The sequence below is a fragment of the Setaria viridis genome, chromosome 2 (assembly GCF_005286985.2).
Source record: "Setaria viridis chromosome 2, Setaria_viridis_v4.0, whole genome shotgun sequence".
NCBI classification, from domain to species: domain Eukaryota; kingdom Viridiplantae; phylum Streptophyta; class Magnoliopsida; order Poales; family Poaceae; genus Setaria; species Setaria viridis.
The window spans coordinates 5,714,740-5,738,924 of record NC_048264.2 but is presented as its reverse complement, the minus strand read 5'-3'; the positions used below and the strand labels follow the sequence as shown (position 1 = coordinate 5,738,924).

The 24,185-nt window shown below is 44.0% G+C and overlaps 3 protein-coding genes across 3 annotated transcripts; 1 reads left to right on the top strand and 2 right to left on the bottom strand.

Annotated features, from left to right (window-relative positions):
• Positions 1-2,136: 2,136 nt before the first annotated feature.
• On the bottom strand, positions 2,137-3,745 carry LOC117846280 (uncharacterized protein At4g14100). The gene is made up of 2 exons (XM_034727420.2): positions 3,126-3,745; positions 2,137-2,577 (listed from the first exon to the last, which is right to left on the bottom strand). The coding sequence occupies exons 1-2, from the start codon at positions 3,652-3,654 to the stop codon at positions 2,381-2,383; spliced, it is 726 nt and encodes a 241-aa protein (XP_034583311.1). The 5' UTR covers positions 3,655-3,745; the 3' UTR covers positions 2,137-2,380.
• A 1,365-nt stretch (positions 3,746-5,110) lies between these two features.
• LOC117842721 (uncharacterized protein At4g14100) lies at positions 5,111-6,375 on the bottom strand. The gene is made up of 2 exons (XM_034723221.2): positions 5,739-6,375; positions 5,111-5,559 (listed from the first exon to the last, which is right to left on the bottom strand). The coding sequence occupies exons 1-2, from the start codon at positions 6,214-6,216 to the stop codon at positions 5,402-5,404; spliced, it is 636 nt and encodes a 211-aa protein (XP_034579112.1). The 5' UTR covers positions 6,217-6,375; the 3' UTR covers positions 5,111-5,401.
• Positions 6,376-7,660: 1,285 nt separating this feature from the next.
• On the top strand, positions 7,661-12,083 carry LOC117845246 (uncharacterized). Its single transcript, XM_034726212.2, has 6 exons — positions 7,661-7,849; positions 8,714-8,985; positions 9,158-9,809; positions 9,901-10,100; positions 10,210-10,454; positions 10,625-12,083. The coding sequence occupies exons 2-6, from the start codon at positions 8,714-8,716 to the stop codon at positions 11,761-11,763; spliced, it is 2,508 nt and encodes an 835-aa protein (XP_034582103.1). The 5' UTR covers positions 7,661-7,849; the 3' UTR covers positions 11,764-12,083.
• Positions 12,084-24,185: the final 12,102 nt, after the last annotated feature.

The following is a 24,185-nucleotide window of genomic DNA, read 5'->3' as shown; positions in this document are numbered from 1 at the left end:
GCACGTGTGCTTGATTTTCCATGCACAAGGTTTTGACGCTTGAACATATATTCATGCGCACGGACGCACGACACCACGTTTTCTTGTGCATGCTTTGAATCAAACCCACAGTGACACAGGCCTCCATTACCGTACTTATTTATCACTCTCATAGTGAAATGTGAACGTGGAAGAGCCGGCGAAATGCGTGGATTAGTTGCAGCCATTAGTAGAAAATCCTATTTTGATCCACCCAATTAAAATTTAGCTAGCTAAAGTTTAGCTACGGGTGTTTGGATCTAGTAGCTAAATGATAGTTGAAGAGTTATTTGTCTACCCTACCCTCCTTACCACTTTAGAAATTTTTTCCAAGAAAGATGGAGAAGTAATTTGATCTTTTACCAGTTTAGCTAGGTTTAACCAGCTAAAAGAATATTTAGCTAAAAGAATATTTAGCTAGCTAAACTTTATCTAGATCTTAGAAGCTAAATTTAGCTGGTGGATCCAAATAGGGTCTAAGTATAGAGAATAGTACATTCTGCTAGCTAAAATGTAAGCAGCCAGAGCTCACAGTTGCCAAATGCTTGGTGTCAAGCCTTCCACCAAATTTAATCATGTAGAAACTATTCCCCTTTTTTTTTCGTTTTGAGGCTCTTCTTTTTGATTTTTGATGAGTCGTCACTAGTTATGAATTAACCTAGTAGTAACGGACGAGATAGAATCTACTGAAAGAGTCATTAGTCAAGCATCGGTAAACAAGAATTACCATATATTATCATGTTATTTACTGAAGATTCCATCCACACGGCTCCATCAGCGCCGGCGAGGTTAAAGCTTTTTGCATGTGGCGGTCATCCCATGGGCGTCGGCGATAATGTCGATCCAAGTGAATGTAATGTCGTTGAATTTTATGGCTCACTAATTGTTCTGCAGCTGGAAGTGGAAACTATAACCAGAATATGCATTAGACTTTAATTTCTACTATTTGCCGCCTTGTACTTGTCTTTTCATTTGGAGGAAATTAAAAATGTTAATACAGTTACCAGAGTTACCAGTAGCATGCATGCGGTCTAGATGATTTTTAGTTAAGAGATTCTTGCGCAAAGAGTCATGCATCCCCTCTGTATTGATGTTGACCTCATGAAGTGACGACACACTCTAGTCGAAGTCAGACAAGGACATTGGTGTGCGTGTGTACAAAGGTGAAAATGCAAGTTCGATTTGCTGAGAACGTAGAAATGTCTCCCTCGGTTTCTTTTCTACCACGTTTACTGTATTGTAATTTTTTTTTTACAAGAACTCAAACGCTCAGGCACAGCGGCCGGCAAATATAACGGCAATTCTTTTGAACAAGGAATGGCCAGTATACATGATCTGACACGCATAGCATGCATGCGAATTTTGGAATTAAGGTAAAAAAATTTAGCTGGATCGACTTGTGCTAAGTTTTGACTAGTTAAGATAGTATTTGAGCATTTCTCTAACTTCTTATAAAGAGATATTTCGACATTGATTGGTAGAACTTGAACAGATTTTTTTTTTTACCCATTCCCTCCATCATGTTCTAAAAAGGCCTTTAATGGGCCTATTACTAAACTGGGCCTGCTATCAAAATTCTTAAATGCTTATTGGACCCAAAATTTAACATCCAAGTACAATGGCTATGCGTTATTTTTAAGCTGGATAACTAATGTCGGATGGGTCTAAAAAAAACACTAATGTCGGATGGTAGTTTCATTGCACACCTCTCGGTGTGTGGGGTTAGCAATCTCTCAAAAAAAAGGTAGTTTCATTGATGTACCTGCAATGTCGGAGGAAAAAAAAAATCAAGTTTTACATGGTGAACACTGTACACTCTTCTAGAGACTACAGTGTGCCTCTACCAATCTCCAGGCAACATTCAGCACATGACTGAGCACAAGTTTCTGCTCGTTGGTCAGGTTGCCCTCCCTTTCTGCACGATTGCACCTGAGCTCTACCTTTGTGCAATGTGTTTTACAGTCATGAACTCACGATTGATTCACTGTGAAATTAGCATTTGCGACGAACTGATGGGGGCTCTTCTTTATAGTGTACTTGATTCCCTGATGTTCAATCCAGCTTCCACCATTCTGGTTCAGCAATTGTCACACGGATAGTCAACTACAGAGGCTCATGTTCAGCAGGTGTGACCATTATTTCCAACTTTCAGATACAGATCTAGTACTGAACATACATCTTTCGTTCTTGAAAGGAAAGAACAGCTACTACTCACCTAATTGCTGTGGATTGCAGAATGACTGTTACCACAAAACACAAGAGAGTTTAAGAAGCACAATGCGATTAACAGGGCAGAACAGAATGAACAGATCATGGATCACCGAATGGAAAGCCTCTCATCAGTCAATCATCGCAAAACCTCTCACTGGTCAAATGATGCAGCCATAGCTGCAGCTGGAGCCCCGGCGAACCTGATCAAGCTGTTCATCACATCAACTCTATCTGCAGCCACATTGCCAGTGTCGGCATTGTCGCCATTGAAGCAATAAGCTGGCGCCTGCCACTTGGAGTCTTCCAGCACTCCTCCCACCTCAAAGCTCATCACATGCTGCTGCATCCCTGGGGAAAACGAGCGCACAAATCACCAAACTGCTGAATCAACCAAGTACTGCGGAAGTGAAGGAATTGAGACTGCAATCTGAAATTTGCGATTCAGGAAAGCAGAGACTGCAATAAGGCAAGCACAATAACAGGATTTAGGAGCAATCCCCAATCAAGAAACTGGGAGGGTTCTAGACTGCATCTGTGTACTGAGAAATCACAGAACTGTGCAGTGCTGAGTCAAGCAGTTACTGAAGAAATGCAGAAATGCTAGACTGCAAAAGGAAAAGCAGAGTGCCAAGTGTCAGGGTAAAAAAAAACTAATCAATTGGACGAATTCAGATTGCATCCCTGCACAACAAAACTATAGAATTACCACACTACTTTTGCATCAAGGGGTAAAGAATGGAAAAAAAAAGTTAGGATTTGTAGACTTTGTCCCCAAATTGCACACATTGCCGGATGAAGACACTGGAGAAGGGTGCGAAACATTGAAAATATGCGACGCTGCATCAACAGGTAAGAGAATTTATATATGGAATTCGCATGTCGTAACTGGTAACTACCATTGAAGAAATTCCAGCGGACGGGGCGGCCGGTGTCGACTTCCTCGTAGTACCAGATGAAATCAACCTTGGTCCACAGGTGGCAGTCGAAGCCGTCGACGTGCTCGCGGCCGAGGTACACGGCGCCGTCGGCGAGCCAGTCGGGCGGCAGGATCCCCACGGGGAACCGAATGGTGCGGCAGGACGCGGAGTTGAAGACGTAGGAGGTGCCGTTGGTCCACTCGACGTCGTAGGTCGGGTCGCCGGAGAGCTGGTTGTGGATGAGGTTGAGGTTGCGGCCCTTGGGCCAGTCGTAGTAGAGGTCTATCAGCTGCAGCCGGGCGCCGCTCTCGGTGAGGTTCGTGAAAATCACCGCGTGGAACTGCTCCGGCCACGGCGTCGGAACCGGGGCAGGGGAGCCGGCGCGGGCGCCTGCCGCCGCGGTGGCAGACGGGGGTGTAGCCTTGGCATTGGCCGCGGCGAAGGAGCTGGCGGCAAGGAGGAGGAGGAGGAGCGGGAGAAGCATAAGGGGCGGCGGCGGCGGCAACATCGGCGGCTGTTGCGGCTTGCCCCGAGCTTATCGCTTGGCGAGTGCTACCGACCAGTCGAAGCTGAAGTGGCCGAGTGGTGGAGAAAGCCGCCTGTAAAGTGGGGCCCACTGGTCCAGGCATGTGGCAAAGTTGTAAAATAGATCTCGAGGAGTTGTAGGAGGGATACATTCTTGTCACATCGGATGTTTGTTAGGAGTATCAAATATAGTCTAATTAAAAAAACTAATTGTACAGATGGAGTCTAATTCGCGAGATGAATCTATTAAGTCTAATTAGTTCATGATTTGACAATGTGGTGCTACAGTAACTATTTGCTAATGATGGATTAATTAGGCTTAATAGATTCGTCTCGCGAATTAGTATAGGGATTCTGCAGTTAGTTTTATAATTAGCTCATGTTTAGTCCTCCTAATTAGCATCCGAACATTCGATGTAACCCTTCTAAAGTTTAGCACCTCGTATCCAAACACCCCCGTAGGGGGTGAGTAAGGAGAAATTAGCTGCATTAAGACTCTAAATAATGAGGCTTCGCATATTTCACATCCGAAATATTTGCTTCGCCGTTTTGACACCCGAAACATTAGGTTGCTTGATTTTGTGACATTCTTCTCTTTTTAATCTATTTTCTTTTTTTTAACATTTTGGTCTATCAAATGACATGTGCCCGTGCCTGTGTTTATCTCCGTTGCTTTGTCTCTTGCCTAAATGACGCATGTATACTGACTGAACTTATTTTGGCTCAGGTGCAGTTACTGCTAAGATTTATTTATGAACTACATGTGTGAACTATTCAACCTATTTGGTTGAGATACGTGAACATGAACTATATATATATACTTATTGTGTGAACCGTAACTGGATGTATATGGCTATGAACCGGTGCCATTTTGTGTTGCTCTAACATAGTAATATTTGTGCAAAAATATATTGTGGCATGTCACTTGGTGTGGCTGCAAAGTTCATGTGAAAACATGTTACGAAATACTGTTCAACGGGAGCAAAAGGAAGGCAGTGCGTCGTTCAGGGGCTAAGATGGTCATTTCAAATGCCCAACACGGCAAAAAGAAAAGGGACCGATATAAAAAGGTGGAAATGCTAGGAAATCACGCAACCTTATGTTTTAGGTGTCAAATGTGCGAAACCACATGTTAGGGATGTCAATAGAGCAAACTTCTCAAGTGCAAGGTCCACCATCTTCCAAGCATAGCCTCATAGTACTCTTCTAATTATTCACTCTATTATTATTTTAGAATGTGATCAAAATTAAACTATGTGTTAATATGATAATGATTCAAGAAATTTGTTCTTTTCATCACATTGATAAATATCTATATCAGTAATTTTAAAAATGAATTCTAACAAGAAATTATTTTGCTTTATAGCATGTTGTTTATAAAATAGAAGCTTGATGTGCTATATATTTGTAGATAAGAATGAAAAGGTTTCTCAAAAGGGTTGATTCAAGACTAATGGTTTGCTATTTAAATTGCCATCACATATTTACCATACATGTAGTTTCGACAATTTGCCACTCGATCGAAACATTGGCTTCACCAAAATAATACTTAAAAGGTTGGTTCTTTCATATTTTGACAAATAAGTCCTTTTGTATATACTTAGATGTCTCGCTCTCAATTTTCTCAGCATCACTGAAAATTAGCATCACCTCCTGCAGTGGTAGGAGTGATGCCCAAATCTTTTCTCTTCTCTTTGGGCATCACTCTGGCAACACACTGTGGAGGACCTTTAGCTGCAGCTGGAGCCCCGGCGAATCAGCTGATCAACCGGAGAAGGAGCAGGGGCGTCGGCGTTGCTGCCATTGAAGCAGTAAGCCGGCGCCTGCCACTTGCCGGAGTCCGGCAGCACTGCCCCTGCCTCAAAGCTCAGCACATGCCGCTCCATCCCTGGAAAACAAAGATCACATGAAGCAATCATCATAAACTTGTTCTGCTAGCTTCATCAAGCTGATTCATTCGTACTGACCATCCGCAGAACGGAGAGAATTTAGAATAATTCTAGGCAGAATAATCAGGAAACTAATTCAAGACGGGGATTTGCAGGTCGTAATTAGTTGAACACCGACCGTTGAAGTTCCATCCGACGGGGCGGCCGGTGGCGACGTCCTCGTAGTAGCGTGCGAAGAGGAAGTTGGACCAGACGTGGCAGTCGAAGCCGTCGAGGCGGCCGCGGCCCAGGTAGGCGGCGCCGCGGGCCTTCTTCCAGTCGGGCGGCAGGAGGCCCACGGCGAAGTGGAAGGTCCAGCAGGACGCGGCGTCGAAGAGGAAGGAGGTGCCGTTGGCCCACTCGACGTTCCGGAGCGGCGGCTCGCCGGCGGCGGAGAGCTGGTCGCGGATGACGTTCACGGAGCGCCCCCGCGGCCAGTCGTAGTAGCTGTCGATCACCTGCAGCCTGCCGCTTTTTGACGTCAGGTTGGTGATCACCACCGCGTGGAACTGCTCCGGCCACGGCGTCGTTGGCGACGGGGCAGGCGGCGGCGGCGGCGGCGTGATCTTGGCGCTGGCCGCGGCGGCGAGGAGGGGTAGGAGCAGAGGCCACATCATCGGCGTCTGTGCGTTCCGACCGGCCGTGCTCTGGTAATAAGCGAGGGAGGAAGAAGATGGGTACTTCTCACCGGCCTGGTGAATTTGCAGTTTGCACGCCACCGTCTCCCGCCATATATTTCACTGACCAAGCCAGCAGCCAATGAGGGGCAAGTTTTGACAGCGGAAGGATAAGTCGAATGACTTTGATCAAGACTTGGCACACCCGCAAGATCTATCGTTATTGGTCGAGCATCTACTTTACCTGCGCATAATGCCATGGTAATATGGTCTTTGTACGGCGAGTTCTAGGGTAGGATGACCGTTGCTCTCACATGACCCACGTTAGTGACAACACACGTGCACGGCGAGCTAAGAATTGTGGTGAGACGGAGCTCGTCCACAGCTGCCGACTCACCTCGCATTGCGGACCGATGGTTGGTGGAGCTTGCACGTGTTTTTTTTTTCATTTTTTCCTAGAACATTTATGATTGTTTTAGACATAAAAAGTTGTTCTGGAACATGATGTTTCGTTCCGGAATATGTGATTTTGTTCTTAAAAATATATATTATTCTCTTATGATGGGCTAATAAATTAGATTAGATGCTGTTAGATTAGATTTGTGGTCCAAAAATATATTTTCTTTTGTCGTGGTTGCTTTATTGACAAGACCTTCATTTTTTTTCTTTTTCGTACTCTCCCATCCATATAATGGCTTCAAATCCGAAGGCGTGTAGATGCAGACGGTGGCAAATTGCAGCTTCTGTTTCCTCATTTGAATGGTCCTGTGGGAGTAGAGGGTCAGTAGGAGCACGAAGTCGATCGAGCCTCCAGTTGCGCTGTGCACGATGCCATGGCGGTATCGATGGCCACTGTACTTGTGATTATTATCTTTATTTGTCAGGGATATTTACTACAAAAATTATCATAAAGCTACAAAACTGCATGAAAAGGAAAAGGGATCATGGAAAATTCTTAACCTACTTTTCTAGCGTACGAAATTATGAGGTCATAAATTTGAATTTTAAATTCAACTTGTATATGTACAAGCAAATCTCGTTTAGGGGTAGATTTGCATCAAGTGAAGTAATAACTTGCGAGAGCAAGTGGATAAAGTGATTGGCGGGGTGATAAAATGGAACTTTTCCATTTAAACACGGCAACCTATTTTAGTTTTCCTTGTGCGAGGGAAAGCATCAGAGTTGAATCTTTCGTGGAAAAAAAAGGGAAATGATACGCTCCAGCAAAAAAAAACAGTAGACTACCCTTCTTTGGGCTGTGAAGTTGACGAAAACGGCCCGCAAACACGTTTATGGGCTTACGGTTTTGGTTGACTTGTGTTAGTTGGGCTACGAATTCTGGGCTGAGAGTTTGGTGGGCTGCGTTACAACATGGGTTGTCCTAACTTAGCAGGCCCAAAAGGTGCGGGAGCGAGCGTGCACGTAGGCGCTTGGGGGCCTGCTGCCGCCGCTCGAGCGCAGGCTACTCGCCCTCCTCCCCCATTCCACCCTTCCGGCCGCCGCCGCACGTGCGCCTCCTCCCGCCGGCGCAAGCCACGCCGCCGGCCCTCGAAGGGGCCCTTCTCCCTAGTATCCCTCCTCCTCCCACCCGCTGATCTACTTACTTCGAGTGGATTGGCCTCCGCTTTCGACGGTAAGGGATCCCTAGCTTCGCCCCGATGGATCATTCCGATTTTCAGGGCTCGTTTCTGTTTCCCAAGGTTTTCTGTCCACGTCCATGGGCACCCCAATCGGGATCATTGGTCCGTTCTGGGACTCGTAATCGAGCCCGTTCGTCCGATTTATTGCGGATTTGTTCACCTGCGGCGTGGCTGTTGTAGGGCTGTAGCTTTCTATGTGGGGGTAAAGAATTGATCTTGGCATTCGGTATCACGGTGGAGCACTGATTCGTTAAATTGTAGGCAGGATACTGGGATCCCGCCAGTTTGGGAGGTAGAGGAGAGCAGTGGCGAAGTTCCAGGTGGGTTTAGGAGGGGTTAGGGTTTAACCATGCTGCGCAATCGCAGGGGGATGGCTGGGTAAGAGGGGCAGTTTATCGCGCTGTGGTGCTATCAGGCGAAATTACAGTGTTAGTTTGCATGCTCCTGCAGCCCGGCTCTTTTATTAGCCAGGAATATCCTGCCGAAAAGGCATTGCCTTGAGCCATTTAGTACAGGGGTTTGCAAACTTGTTGGGATACTGGTTCTTGATTGCCATATTTGGTGGAAATGGAGTTTTTTTTTTAATCCATAGGGGAGGAGAAAATTGACAATGTATTCAGTTGATCCTAGTTTATTCCTAGTCACGCGACATGACCCCAATGAGTGCACAGAACAAGGCACTCACATGGTTCTTTTGATCTTAAATCTAGGTTGCTCCCCTTTGCAATGTGCTGAAGGTCCACAACATTTCTTGTGCTATCAGTGAGAGGCAAAAGAGAACGTGCGGCATTGCAATTGATCGTCTATTTTGCGTTTTCCACTCCTTGTTTGTGATGAGTTGACTGCTTTGCATGCAGATGACTAGGTGGGATGAAATTTTGACTCTTCCAGTTCAGAATCCACCCACATTGGAGTTCTCAGCTGCAGATATCATGTGGTCCATGGTGGAGGGCTGGAAGGATTCTATGGACAGGCTTGCACTGATACCGTATTCTAGGGTGAATGACTTTGTCAGAGGAGAGTCAAACAACAAAGATTGCCCGACAAGATTTCACGTTGAAGCACGGAGAAGGCGTTCACCGACAATGAACTGCAAGCCAAAAGTTGATGGGATACTTGAGTATATTCTGTAAGTTTCCGAAGCATTACTTATGTTTTTTTTGTCAGACATGACCCTAGGCTGTAGGTTAGTTATTTGTCTGGGCGCTTAAAAGTTAAAATGAATTTATTGGTGCAATTCCTTGTTCCAGATGTTAAAATTCAGAGTACAATTTTGAACTTGATGACACCATTGCTTGCAGGTATTGGTGTTCCTTTGGTCCAGATGATTATAGAAAGGGTGGTAGTGCCCGGCCTAGCAGGCCCTTCGCAGAAAAGAGGAAAACACCTGCCGGACGCCCTAATACAAAGAGAGGCTGTGTTTGCCATTTTATTGTGAAGCGCTTGATTGCTGAACCATCTGTGGCTCTTGTGATATATAACCACAATAAGCATGTAGATAAGAAAGGCTTGCCATGCCATGGTCCTATGGACAAGATGGCCGTAGGGACAAAGGCAATGTTTGCACCATACATATCAGATGAGCTTCGTCTGCAAGTCATGTCTTTGCTCTATGTTGGTATTCCTGTGGAGACCATAATGCAGAGGCATACTAAAATGGTTGAAAAGCAAGGAGGGCCATCAAATAGAGATGATCTTCTTACTCACAGATATGTTAGGAGACTGGAAAGGAAAATACGGCGTTCTGATTATGAGCTTGATGATGATGACGCTATTAGTATTAGCATATGGGTTGAAAATCACCAGGACTGCGTATTTTTCTATGAAGATTTTTCAGATACGGACACCTTTGTCCTGGGCATTCAGACAGATTGGCAGCTACAGCAAATGATTCAGTTTGGCAGCCATAGTTTACTGGCTTCTGATTCAAAGTTTGGAACAAATAAGCTAAAGGTTTGTCTGTGATTCTTTTGTCAATGTTTGTTCCAACAGTAGTTTAAAATTTTCTCGATTTCATCTAGCATTGCCATTCACCATTTTGCAGTATCCTGTACACAGCATCCTTGTCTTCGACCAGCAGAAAAATGCAATTCCTGTTGCCTGGATTATAACTCCTAATTTTGCACATGGTGAAATATATAAATGGATGGGCGCTCTTTATGATCGAGCTCACACAAAAGATCCTACGTGGCAATTGGGTGGCTTTATTATTGATGATCCCTTGGCAGATGTTCGCACAATAAGGTAGTCAAGGTTTTCTACTTCAGTGTACTCTTTCCTTGGGTTACATTGCCTGACCATGTAACATTGCCTGACCATGTAACATTGCCTGACCATGTAACATGCTGAACAGGGAAGTGTTCCAGTGCCCGGTTCTGATCAGTTTGTGGCGTATCCGGCATGCTTGGCATAAAAATTTGGTTAATAAATGTTCAGACAATGAGAAGCGTTCAGCCATGGCTAAATTTCTTGGAGATGCAATATCCAGTATATGCAGAGGAAGTGGTGATGTTGAATTATTTGAAGCCTTTCTGCAAGATTTTGTTGATTGTTCTGGGTTTCTAGACTACTTCAAAGCCCTGTGGTTTCCAAGACTTGGTCAGTTCATACACCTTTCATGTATTATATTTTGCTTTTCTACCTCTCTCTGAGTTTTAGTGTACTTGTCCAGGTTTTTAGTTATACATTAAGAAGAAAAGTGTTCATTTATTTGGAGGGTTTTTTATTGTTATTTGATCTGCTACTGCTGACTACTAAATGTCTTCCAGGGGCATGGACAACTATCTTAAAGGCCACTCCATTGGCTACTGCAGAGGTAGCTTCAGCAATCGAGAGTTACCATCACCTGCTAAAACTTCGGCTACTGAATGAGGCAAATGAAAATGTTTACTGGCGTGCAGATTGGTTGGTTCATAAGTTGGGTACAAAGGTTCATTCTTACTACTGGCTGGATGAATACTCAGGAAAGGACAGCTTTTCACGTTACTGGAGGAGTGAGTGGAGCAGTGGCCCAAACCCATGGCGCCAGGGATTGCAGATTCCAGATTCTGATGTTGTCATTGAAGGTAATTGTGCCAGAGTGGTCAGCCAGAAGAATAAGGAGAAGTCCCATGTCGTGTGGAATCCAGGTTCTGAGTTTGCATTGTGCGATTGTAGCTGGTCGAGGAATGGGAACCTTTGCAAACATGCAATAAAGTCGACCAAGGTCTGCCGCGACAGGGGATTGGCACCACCATCGTTGGCCCTGTTCCGCTATTACCAGGCATTGGCAAATCTTGTTCGTTGCCCACCCAGTGATACTGTGATCAGTGACCATGCAATGGCTGTGGCAGTTTCTGTTAGAACACAGTTAGATGCAGTGATTTGCGCCACTAATGGTAGCTCTTCAAACGGGCCAGTTTTCCGGGATCCACAATCAGCCAGTAAGCCAAGAGAATCTGAAATTGAGGAAACCAACACTGAGAATGGTGTGTGTGCTAGTCAATCCAAGGCTACTTCTGGTGATGAAGAGGTACCCATAGATCAGGACAGTCCAGCTTGCCAGAAAAGAAAGTCAGGGAATGCTAATGGTGACAATGAAGATGCTTCCACATATCAGGACAGTCCGGCTTGCAAGAAAAGGAAGTCAGGAGAAGCTTCCGACAACGATGGAGAGGCTTCCACAGAAGAGGACAGCCAGGCTTCCGAGAGTAGCAAGTCAGGAAAAGCCTTTGCTGACGACGAAGAGGTTTCCACAGATCAGGACAGTCAAGATCGTGAGAAAAGAAAGTCAGAAGCTTCTGATGATGAAGGAACTTCGGCGACACAAATCGTGCAACCTTCTGAGACTGAAAGTTGCCAAGCAACGGATGTACCAAACGAGTCTTCAGTCAAAGTTAGATTAGCTGAGGGGGCAAGTGGGACATGACAGTTTCGAGAGTGGCTAGGTTAGGTTGCTTTTCTTTTTCCCTCTTCTGAATGCCTAGATTATCTTGAGGCTTGTAAATTTCGAGCTGCCAAAAACCTTGGTCAGATTAGGATGTGATTCAATTGTCGAAATAGCTAGCAGCTGCATCTGTTTACCAGGCATGAAAGGCGCATAAACCATGTTATCCTTATGAATGAGGAGATCGTGTAAATTCTGCAGAGTACAACAATGACAAGCAACATTCTAACTGTTGGTACAACGTTGGAAACCTAAGTAATGCCCTCGTGAGTAATTTGTAAATGAAGTACTATATCATATCATATAGTTCTTGCTCTGGTAACAGCAAAATTCATGAGTTCGCGGTGTTCTTCATTTAATTTTGCTCGACAGATATTGCGCCTGTTACAGAAATCAATTTCCAGCCAACACAATAGAATTGCCTGTAATCATACTGATTCATCTGTAACCACAGCTGCGGCAGTGATTCAATAATACTGATGTGTAGATTGCCGGCTTGGGCCGGGTCTGTATAGTCAGATTACAGAATCCAGCTAAAATCTTGCTGTAATCAGTGAGTCTTATAACTGGACAGCACGACACTGCTCCGTGCAACATAAGTACACGACTAGCACGAACTAGCTGCCTAGCTGCTAAATGAATGTTGACGTCTGACTATTGAAGCTAAAACTAGCAACCGCAATATAATCTCTCACTCTCAGCCTATCAGTACAAGCAAAATGCATGTCATAGGGACTTAGGTCAGTATACAAGAAGAAAGAACCACAAGTTGAAGCATGTAACAAACTAAGCACTTCCTTAGTTTTAGAAAGAACCAGCCCAGCATAACATGTCCTGTTTGTGTGCAGCTATCAATCACATCTAGTTCAGCACCAAATCCAATCACTGTTACTACTTGCAAGATATCCTCTACTGGAAGCAGAAAATATGCCACAACTTTTTCCTGACCTATATTTCTACTAAATTCAACCCTAAAATGTTGTATAAGTCAAATAGCAGTCTGGAAAGTCACATCTACTGGACCTCAACATGCCATCGCAACATCACATGAAAAATGTTACAGGCCCATTCCTCTAATTGCTTCCTAAACTCTTGCACTTTACCTCCTTATCACCTAACCTCTGATCCAATACAACTTTGTCACAGGGAAAACATACGCGATTCAGAAGTTATAGCAATAAATAACTAGTTCTTTTCATCTTTTGGCATTTACTTTTCAGTTGAAGCGCATTGGGGAGTTCTCAACTATCATACTGCACACGCAACATTTTGTGATGATGGGATAAATCCATCCCAGCCTCTACATCAAGAGAGGTTCACTTGTTCAGCAACAGCAACCTAAAGTGTTCTAAAAAAACAACTTAATCTGCACACAAAGCTAACTTCTATAGTTAAATGATGTAGCTGTAGAAGCACCAATGTCAGCTATTAGCTGCAATATAGAACAAGCCTATAGCTAAAAAGGGCAGCCATTTTTTATAGCACTGATATCGCAGAAACAATCACACATCATACAGAAACAAGCTGTCCTCAGTTATGCAACAACATTAATGATATTAATTTTATTATTACTAATATTGTACCTATAAAACTATTTAAAATTTATCTCTAATTTTAGTGACCAATGTAATTAAATTTAATAATAAATATATGTGAATATTAAATTTAATTTTAAATACTCTAGTTTATCTATTTATTAAAAACATTTTTGTATAATTTTTATTATTCATTGATAAATGTTTATATTTATTGAAATATATATTTATAAATATATTATTTTTTCATAAAGTGCACTATTTCAAATAATTAATTAATGTAATATTTTCATGAGCGATTTTTATTCGCACTAGTTAGGTACTCATACTTTAGTCTCTACTTTTATAAATATTTTTATTATTAAAAACCATTAACAAACAAAATAGGTAAATGTTATTTTCAAACCGAGTAAATATCCGATGGATGTCCGAATTCGAGACATTCGTTTTGTATTCGTATTTGAGAACATCCGAATTCATATTCGACTTAAAATGTGGTTAAATGTGCTGTTCGGATCCGATTCCATGCGAATCCCATCCGAATTCCATCCCTATTCACGCGCGCTCCAAGTACTGATTGCAACTTGCAAGTGCGTGAAACGGCAGTTTTTGTTTTCCAGTGGTTTGAAGGACTTTCCTTCTGCCTCGACCTAATTTCCCCACTCCCCCCCCGGGTGAAAGCGTTGGCAGTGAAGAGACGAAGAAAAAGACAGTAAAATCGTGTGCAAATGTGCAATCACACTGATTCATCTGTAACCAGTAGCCACAGGCACAGCTGCGGCAGTGATTCATCAACATGCTGGTTTGCGGCTTGCCAGCTTGGGCCGGGCCCGTAGCTGCTTTGGTCAGCTGGGCCAGATCATGCGATGCCTGATTCGCTGGGCTTATTTGAAGCAGGCTAGATTACCGGCCCACCAGGCCGATGCGACGAGCAGCAAGGATACGCTGTTACTGAGATCGATCCGTTGTTCAGGGTTGTTGACAGGAGGTCATTGATCCTCACTCACGGCTGCTTTCTTTGCTCAATTGATTTGGCTAAGTGTGCATGCCGCACACAGACCCCCACAAGCGACGTGCTTCCCTTGTGTGCCCCACTCACGGCTGCTTTCATGGGATGGTCATGCCAAAACGCTCTGTTTGGTATTACCAGGCGTTTCTCCAGACACTTTTGCCCCCTGGCCTGTAATTTTTTTAGAGTTCCAGGGAAAAGATCCCCAATCCATCTGCATTGCAATCAGGGCAAAATAGTTTTACACCATTACAAAGTTGAGTTCAGTCACATCCATTTCTCTCATCACTGCACCTCTGGTGCCAACACAATTCCTTCTCTCAAACATAACAGGCTCAGATTTCTAATAATTCTTCCTAACACACTCCACCTACTCATCAGACCAAAAGCTCCAGTGGCTCCTCACACAAAGGCCACATCAGAAATTGTTTGTCGTGCACTAAACATGTTCACTACCTGCAATTCTGGAAACATAGAGAATTCCTTAGTTTCCGCAAGACCCACATGTCCGCTGCACTAAACATGTTCACTACAGCATGTTTTTTTTTTATCACTAATCCACAGCCTAGCTACTGATTCGAAGTTATAAAAGACAGTCAACTCCATAATTTCAGCCAAGCCCTCCCAGACTTGTCTAGCTACAACTAAAATCGTCTTTTATATAGAGTACAGAACCAGCTAAAATCGTCTCGCATCGAGTCAGCCAAGAGGGCAAAATCTTGCTGTAATCGGAAAGCCTATATAGGCACTGACTAGCTAGCACGAACTAGCTGCCAGGCTGCTAAACGAATGTTGATGCCTCACTACTGAAGCTAGGGGTGTTTGGATACAAGGTGCTAAACTTTAACAGTGTCACATCGGATATTCGGATGCTAATTAGGAGGACTAAACATGAGCTAATTATAAAACTAATTGCAGAACCCTGTTCTAATTCGCGAGACGAATCTATTAAGTCTAATTAATCCATCATTAGCAAATGGTTACTGTAGCACCACATTATCAAATCATGGACTAATTAGGCTTAATAGATTCGTCTCGCGAATTATACTCCATCTGTGCAATTAGTTTTGTAATTAGCCTATATTTAATACTCCTAATTAGTACCCAAACATCCGATGTGACAGGTGTTAAACTTTAACAGGGGTGTTCCAAACACCCCCTAAAACTAGCAACTGCAATGTAATCTCAGCCTACGTCAAAGGTACATCTGGGAACTAGCACATCAGTTTAACTATCAATACAAGCCAAATGCATGTCATAGGGAGGCCTAGGTCAGTCTATACGAGAACAAAGAAATCAACGTCTGGAAATCTGCAAAAAGGAATCATGACAAGTGGAAGCATGTAACAACTAAGCATTTCCCTAGTAATAGTCAACTACTTTCCTCTGAAGTAGAAAGAAGAACCAGCCCAGCATAACATGTCCTGTTTGTGTGCAACACCAAATCTTATCACTGTTCTGTTACTACTTGCAAGATATTATCTAGCAGAAAATATAAATGCCATAATGTTCCAGAGCTCAAATATCAGTCTGGAAAGTTAGTAATTAAAGATCCCAGGGAGATTACAGCCTTGCAGTGATAGTTTGCCAGTTTACCTGCAACGATATCATTAAGCGCATTACCTTTATACATTCAGCCATCACAATATCAAACAAAAATGTTCCAGGCTTCTTCTAATTGCCTCAACGTTGGCACTATACCTCCACATCACCTAGCCTCTGACCTAATTAATACAACTTTATCGGAACGAAAACATCCGCAATTCAGAACTTATTATAGCAATAAATAACATTCTTTTGGCATTCGAGTTTCAATTGAAGAGCATTGGGAGTTCTAAAGTATCATGCTGCACACAAAGCTAACATGTATAGTTAAATGAAGTAGCTCTAGAAGCACCCTGTCAACTATTAGCTGAATATAGAACAGGCCTATAGTTAACAGGACAGTCATTTTTCATAGAACTGATATCATAGAAATGATCACACATCAATATAAACAACCTCTGCTCATTTATCTAATTAACGTCAATTGATAGTTTTGAGGTTAATGCGGAGAGCTTTCAATTGTAAACTCTCTGTTACCACGCATTGCTAGCAACATCTCAAACTACAGTACAAATAAACATGTGCTTTACTGAAGTGAAGCCAAGGAAAAAGAACCCATCATATAAGAAGTTCTACAATTCTGGAAACACAAAGGTAGCATTTGACACATTAACTTTAACACAAAGCATCATAGGTCCAGCAACAACATTCATTGAGATAACAAGATGTAAGTCTAGATTACATAACATGTCCCAACAAGCTTGATGTTTTAATTAAATAACAGACATGACAAGCACCAGTAAAATATATAACCTAACTCCACTAGATGTACCAAGTTAGTAGCTTAAACCGCACTTGAAAGATCTGATTTGTACCAATACGTAGCCCATAGAAATCTTATCTTCAAGCGCCGACAAATTAAGGAACATATGGAGTGATGTACCCATAGGCCATAGCCATGTCCAAGAGTGAAGAGATCACACACTTTCTAAGTCTAATAGATTTAACTGATAGCTGCTGCATACTTAGCTCACACTTTCAGTGCTTATTTGTGAGTACTGGTGATTTCCAGAAACAGGGAACATAACGAGCAGTACCTGACAACAACTTCTGATCATCGAAAGTGGCAATAACACTCACTTCCTTATTGCTCATGCCATATGCTACCAGTTTACCCCTCAAGGGTGGAGTAAGGAAAACCACATTGCAATCTTGATGAATGTCAACCACCTCAAACTCCGACGTGCTGCCTACGCAACTATCTTCTCCAAAGACCTTGTGAGTGTCCACGGTGTGCTTCAACACCCATTCTTTTGTATCATAATCTTGAAGAACCCAAATGGACAGTTTGCACTTCCTTTCATGAGCTTCTACTATCTCTTGAGTCATGTAATGCAGATGCCCTTGGGATTCACCAAAGAACCTTGTACATCTACGTACGGCAACTATCTTAATCTGATCCTGGTTCCTGACTAACAAATGCAGGAAGCCATTGACAAAGGGGCAGGGCTGAGGGTTTGCAAGATTAAACCTGACCTTATGCCATCCTTCCAGCTGCCACTACTAGAAAAACGACTTTTCGTCCACTCCCTCAACACCGGCCACATTTTGACCCGTAGTACCGGGTCCAAATTTGGAACCCCGGAGACTTTTTAGTATTGGGTGGTGTTATGACCTGGTACTGTCTGGAACTTTAAGGATGGCCGAGGCTGATGAAATGCGCGTACTTGGAGAATCTGTCCACCACCGTGAGGACCACTGATTTGCCGCCCACCTTGGGAAAGCCCTCAACGAAATCCATGGCGATGTTAGCCCAGATAGTGTGTGGAACATCCAGCGGCTGCAGCAGCTCAGCCGGGTGTAAATGCTCCATCTTGTTCCGTTGGCAGATAGCACAGCCCCGCACGAAGTCGCGGACGTGTTTGCTGGCTTGGGGGCTGTAGAAGGAGGCGCGCAGGCATGGAGTGTCTTCTGGACGCCTTCATGACCAGCACCGTGTGCTGTGTGCAGGAGCTGCGGCTAGAGCACCGAGGAGTAGAAAACGAAGATGCGCCCATGGTTCATGACAAACTCATCAACGACAGACCAGTTTGCTCCAGCAAGGCTCTGGTCAATCTCTTTTCGCTTGGCGATGATATCTGGCAGCGTCTCAGCCTCCCGTCGAAACTCGTTGAACAGATCGAAGTTCGGACGGGAGAGGGCACAAGCTACCATGGCTGCAGCGTCCTCGCGATGTGACAAGGCATCAGCATCTGCGTTCTGGCGTCCTAGTTTGTACTCCACTGTGAAGTCATAGCCGAAGAGCTTGTGTAATAAATGCCATTTGAAATAATATAGTGACCATGAAAAATTCTGAAGGAAATCCAAAAGAAAAAGAAGGAAAAATGGCAAAAAGATCAAATTCGGCCAAATTTTGACCGAAATTTGAATTTCAAATTTGAATTTCAGAAAAATTTGTCAAATGTGTGGAATACAAGTGTAAGAGTATTTAGGACTGAAGCATCAAAAATTTGGAACCAAGCTAGTACTAAATCTCTCAGAAGAACCAGAGAAAAGAAAAAGAAAAGGACGTGTACTGTTCATCGTCCGAAAATAGAATTCCAGAAAAACAGCTCCAGAGTCCATTTTGGAAATTGAATTCTGGGAAAATTTGCAAATAAGTGCATCAAGACAACTACATTATATTGAAGTGTGAACCTTGGACTACAAGATCTGGGTGTTGTTGGCCAGGATTAATAACAAGAAGGAAGTCAAACTCAAGCTCAAAGTCAGCACAATGTCACACTTAACTGACACTCTGAAAAATGACTAAGTCTGAAACCGACAGTATGAGGGTCGACTTTGAATTCAAATTCAGAGTAGTATGGATCAAGAAAGGTAGGTGTTCATAAGCAAAATGGAACTTTGACACATTATAGAACATATTTGAGAAGAAGTTGGATTGAAAGAATAAGGTTTGGATCATTGAATCGGTTCACCAAGTAAGCTCAACGCCACTGTCGTTAAACTGACGAACTGAATGTCAGTTTCAGTGAACTTCAAAGGAACCCGGAAAATAATCGAAATTGCGTCGAATTTGATGTTTATCTTGAGTCAGAGCCAAAACAAAAGATGATGGGTTTGAGATTATCTTCAACTTCTGTTAAGGCACGGGAGGCCGTCGGATTGGAGATCGACCACGACTTGGCTCTGAAGATCACGGGCGGGAGGAGCGGTGACAGAACCTCCAGACGTGTCGCCGCCGCCGTCGTCGGTCGTCCGCCAGCGCAGCTAGCTAGGCCACCTCCTCACCACATAAGCCTACGGGTAGGCCACGGTGTCGCCCATGCGCGCGGTGAAACACTTGAATATCTACCGCTCCCGCGCCGCCGTTTCACCGTCGCCCTTTTTACCGCCGCCCGCTCTCCTCTGCCCGAGCACCGCCGCCAAGCAAATTCCACCGCCACACCGCAGCTCCCGTCGATTCCTTCCGTCCACACCTCCGCCTACACCCCACCAGTAACCTTAACCACTTGTTGCCCAGCTTCTTCGCTGTCACACCTTGAATCGCCGCCGCTTCTATCCGCCGCCGTCGCGCCGCCCGCTCACGGTGAGAACCACCTTGCGCTACCTTTCTTCTTTCTTGAGCAGTCATGGTCGAGTCCTTAGGGTTCCAGGATGGAGTAGAAGTAGTCGTTTGAGTCGGTTAAGCGGTTGTCGCGAGTAACCACGGCCGGCTGAGGGAGTTGCCGCCCGTCGCCGTGGAGGGGATGGCTCCGGTCATCTCCGGGGAAGCTGTTGCCGCGCACGGGGTCGTGTAGGTCTAGGGTTGGGGTAGCAACCTAGTCCCGCCGCCGGGAGGGCGCCGGCCGGCGAGCCGCCCCGCCCCCTGTCACGGGCGTTTTTGGCGGGAGGTAGAAGAAGCGCTGTGCGCTCGGGCCCGCGTGTCAGAGAGAGAGAAGGGGGGAGGAAAGCGCAGGCCGAAGCGGTGCGGTCGTCTGTGGGCCGGCGCGTTGAGGCCCAGTGGCACGCGCGCGGGTGACCGGAAGAGAAAAGGCCGGAGGCCCAGGGCAGCGACGCAGGCCGGCGTCACGTGAAAAAGGAAGAAAACGAAAGAGGGGCCGTGGGCCGGTGCTGGGCTGCTAGAGGAAAGAGAAGAGGAAATCGGCCCACGGGGCCCGCCGGAAGGAGGAGTAAGGCCGGCGGGTAGAAGGAATAGGAGAGGTGGGGTCCGCGTCGTGGGGCCCAGCGTTTCGTGAGGAAGGGTAGAAAGGAGTTGGGTAAGAAAAGTTTTTCCGGGGGAATTTTCGGGAAAAGTTAGATTTCTTTAGCAAAATAATCCGTTTAAACTCGTTTTACACCATTTTAATCACAGAAATTTGTAGGAGTGTCCAAAATTAATGAAACCAATTTTGTTAGGCTTGTTTTATTTTCCTTTATGCATTAAAATTTTTACACCCTAGGAAAATAATAAAAAAAATTGGGTATTTATTTAATACCTTCCTTTTAAGGTAATTAAATAAATACTTAATATTTATAAAATGTATAAAAACATGAATAATACTTTATCAATCACAAATAACTCTCTACCCATAGGAAATTAGATTTTTAAGTTAGAAATTATTTACCACCTTTATCAAAAATTAAAAGCTATAGGAAGGGTTAAATAAGAAAAATAAAGATATAGGTTAATCTTTTTAGATTTCTTTTGTGTGTTGACTTACAACTTTATCGTGATAAGTCGTATAGTCTTTGTTGGCTTGCAACTTTATCATGAAGGAAAGTTGTATAGTCTGTTATTTAAAAAGTTTGCATTCTAACCCCTGCATATGTTGTGCCGTAGATCCAGAAGCACCAGAAGAGGATTACTGGGAATTTTCAGAAGGACCCTTGGAGTCCGACGAAGTGTTTGAATTTGTTCCCTGTGAAGCAAACCCGTCAGCTTCCACTAATCTTTTTAACGATCAAGGCAAGCCCCGGTGCATTTATACCTATCTATTTTAGAGTCGTTATTTCATGTGACTAGTTATAGGTTATTTGTTTATTGTATGCACTAAGTCTAGGAGTTGAATGAAACCTATTCTTGTGTATGATCATGCCTTGAATTAAGGACATCTTTGCCACTTGTTTAAAATCTTAGAAACTACCCAAGTCTAGAAATGCTTATATGCTTACATGTTTGGTTTACCAACCTTAAGGAAAACTCTTAAGTCATACATGTTGCTTATGAAGGATAGTTGGGAATATGAATACGGACAGAAGCTAGAGATGTAGTTCTGTCTGCTAGATTAATTTGGTTAAGGCCCGATCGTTGTCTTAACCGCTGATCAAGTGATAACATCTGATCACTTACTGGGTATGGGACCAGTAAAGCCCAGTAGGTTAGTAAATTCTATGATCAGGAATGCTTCGTACCCGCGCTTGACGTGCTGGAGATTGGCAGGGGTGTAGCCTGAAACTCACATGGAGATCGGGCCAGACGTGGGGTCCCATGTGGGGGTGCATCCCTGGGTCCGGGTAGTTGTATTCCTAATCATTGACTTTGCTAATCGAGAGGTTGTTAGTACGACCTGGACAGTCGTATAATGCTGGTGATCAGGGTACTCTCCTGCAGGATGTAATTAGATCCGGATCGCCGCAATTCTCGGTCATGAATGCACTTGATCACTGTTGAGCATCGTAGTATAAACTCATGTGATATAAAATCTCCTGTTGCTAAGTACTGTATGATTTAACCGTTATGATTGTTTTACTTATGTTATCATCTAGAATGGTTAGGTAATGACTTAACTAAAATAAAAGATAAAACTAAGGCCTCACTCGTAGTAAGCTTTTTCGGCAAAACCATGTCAACCAAGCACACCCAAAGGCTGACATGCATTCCAAAGAAAAACTATTATATTGGTTAGTCGGGTAAGACTTGCTGAGTACCCCGTACTCAGGGTTTTCCCCTTGTGGTTATCTTTCAGAAGCTCCACAGGAGGCTACCGAGAAGGAGACCCCGAAGACCTAGAGTGTTGATCTGAGTCTCTCAATACTCTAGAAAACCCTGTATCGACGCATCTTCTCCCAAACTGTTTATGTTTAATCTTAGAACTTGTCTAACTCTGCATCACTAAGTTTGTCTCAATTTAAGTCTTGTAATAACTCGTACCTTTTAATTATGTAAAAATATAATGTTTGTTGATATTATCCCATCGCGGATATTATCCTGATGTATGGTTATGAGACACGCCGTGGATCCTTCGAGGAGTCCTAGGGACACTCGACGGACTACCGGACTTATGCTGTTTTAGGTGCGTTTCAGATAATTGCTGTTCCGACAGCGATTAGGCGCATTTAAACCAGCTTAAGTTGGGCGGTTCCGCCACAGCTGGTATCAGAGCCGTAGGTTGGGATAATCAACAAATATTACCTTTTAAAAACCTGAGACTCTATTTTAAATAATAAAAACAAGAGTCATAGGTGGCAGTAGTATTAACTGGTTGATTGTTTTGCAGATACTAACTGTTTGCTGCGTGTCGCTAGTATTCGGTAGTTTATTATTTAGGGAGAGATTACGATGCCACCAATTTTTCTACGAGTGTGTATATGAGTCTGAAAGTACGTAAGAATCGTTGCATCATAATTGCATTGCATGTTTAAAACTTTTGGGTTTGGTGAGTGCCGCTAGACCTGATCTCGTTTCTTTTTATAGGATGTTTGAAGAAGGTTATACGGATAGGGATGGGTGGACCCGTGGTCGTTATCTGGATAAACTAGGGTTCGTGCAGTTACTCTGGAAAACACTACAAGAGTTGGGTTTTCATAGTCCCCCAGAGTACTATTGGAGAAAGGAAGATACCGGTCATAAGCAGTATTGCACGGTGTATGTGCATATCCCAGATGATGATACCCGACCTAATTGGCGGTTGGAGGAAGTAATGGAATCGGGTTTTGAATTCAATGATACTATAGAAAGGGCAGCCATGACAGCTCTTACTGAGCTGTGTGAGAATCATAAGGTGGAAATAGGGTCGAGCTCTGCTCGATTCTATCCAATCAAGCATCAAGATGACGGGGTATGGAAGCGGAGGATTAAAGCCTTGAAGAACACCTCTCGTGTGGAGCACGATGTGATGGTGGCTGCTGCTTCTGACTACATGACCGCTATGTACAATTTACATCAAGCCTGTATCCGGGAGTATTACAATCAGAAACAGAAGAACGAAGATACTAGAATGGAAGCGATGGGTGCCCGGTATGACAAGGAAATGTACAAGAAGGCGGCAATGGCAAGGGAGCATGAGATGGAGAAGGCAATGCGAGAGCAGTCCAGACGGATTGAAGATTATGAAGAGAAACTTCGGGCACTGCAAGGGTTCATCGAAGCAAGTCGCAGCATGGCGGATAGAGCAAGAGAAGAAGCTGAATCCAATGTCCATAGGCTGGAGGCGGAGAGATTTCAGCAGCTAGACGAGATTCTATCACTTCGTCTAGCCCTAGAAGAAATGCAAGCTCAAGCACCTGCGCAAAATATTGTTAATGTTCCACCACCTCCCCCACCAGAAGAGCCCCAACCACAGAACCCGGAGGAAGCAGATCAACTAGTGCCTATGATAGAAATGGAGGAAGATCCAGTGCCACCGGCAGAACCTGAGATAGATTTATATGCTCACGAGAATTTGGAAGGCTTTGATGTGGACATGGAAGATGATCAGGGCGAAGTCCCTGCGGGTAATCAGCAGTTTGCATGGGCTAATGCCAATGCCGATGGACTAGATCCTCAAGGCTATGGTCCCATGCAGCAGTGGGGAGAAGAAGAACAGGAAAGCGAAGAAGAAGAGGAGCCAGAAGAGATGGAAGGAAATTCTGGAATTAGTACCTCTGACACTTCCCGCACTTGGAGTGACTACGGACCGGAGTCCGGGAGTGAAAATTCTGTCAATCAAGCTCCACCTGTTGCTCCCCCAGGGCAAACTCTGATGACTGTAGACCAAGACGTTCTACAAGAAGCCATGGCACGACTGGGATTAAATGCCGAAGAACTGGGCATTTTCCCTTATGACGGTTGACATGAACTTGGTTTGAGTGTGTTGTAATATATTCTTGTAAGATATAGGTAATGGACAAGTGGCACCAAGGGGTTTTGTAAATATTAACTCCTAGGCATGTAATATAAATAAGGATGTGTATAAGTATGGTTTGTGTGTGAGCATGCTGTGATGTGTGATATGTTAGTATGCCGAAAGTTGTTGATAAAAATGCACCGTAGATATTAATATCTTGTTACTCTTGGCAGCATGACGGATCCCAGGGAACCCCGAGCTTCAGGTTCCAGAGGATAGGAAGAGGAT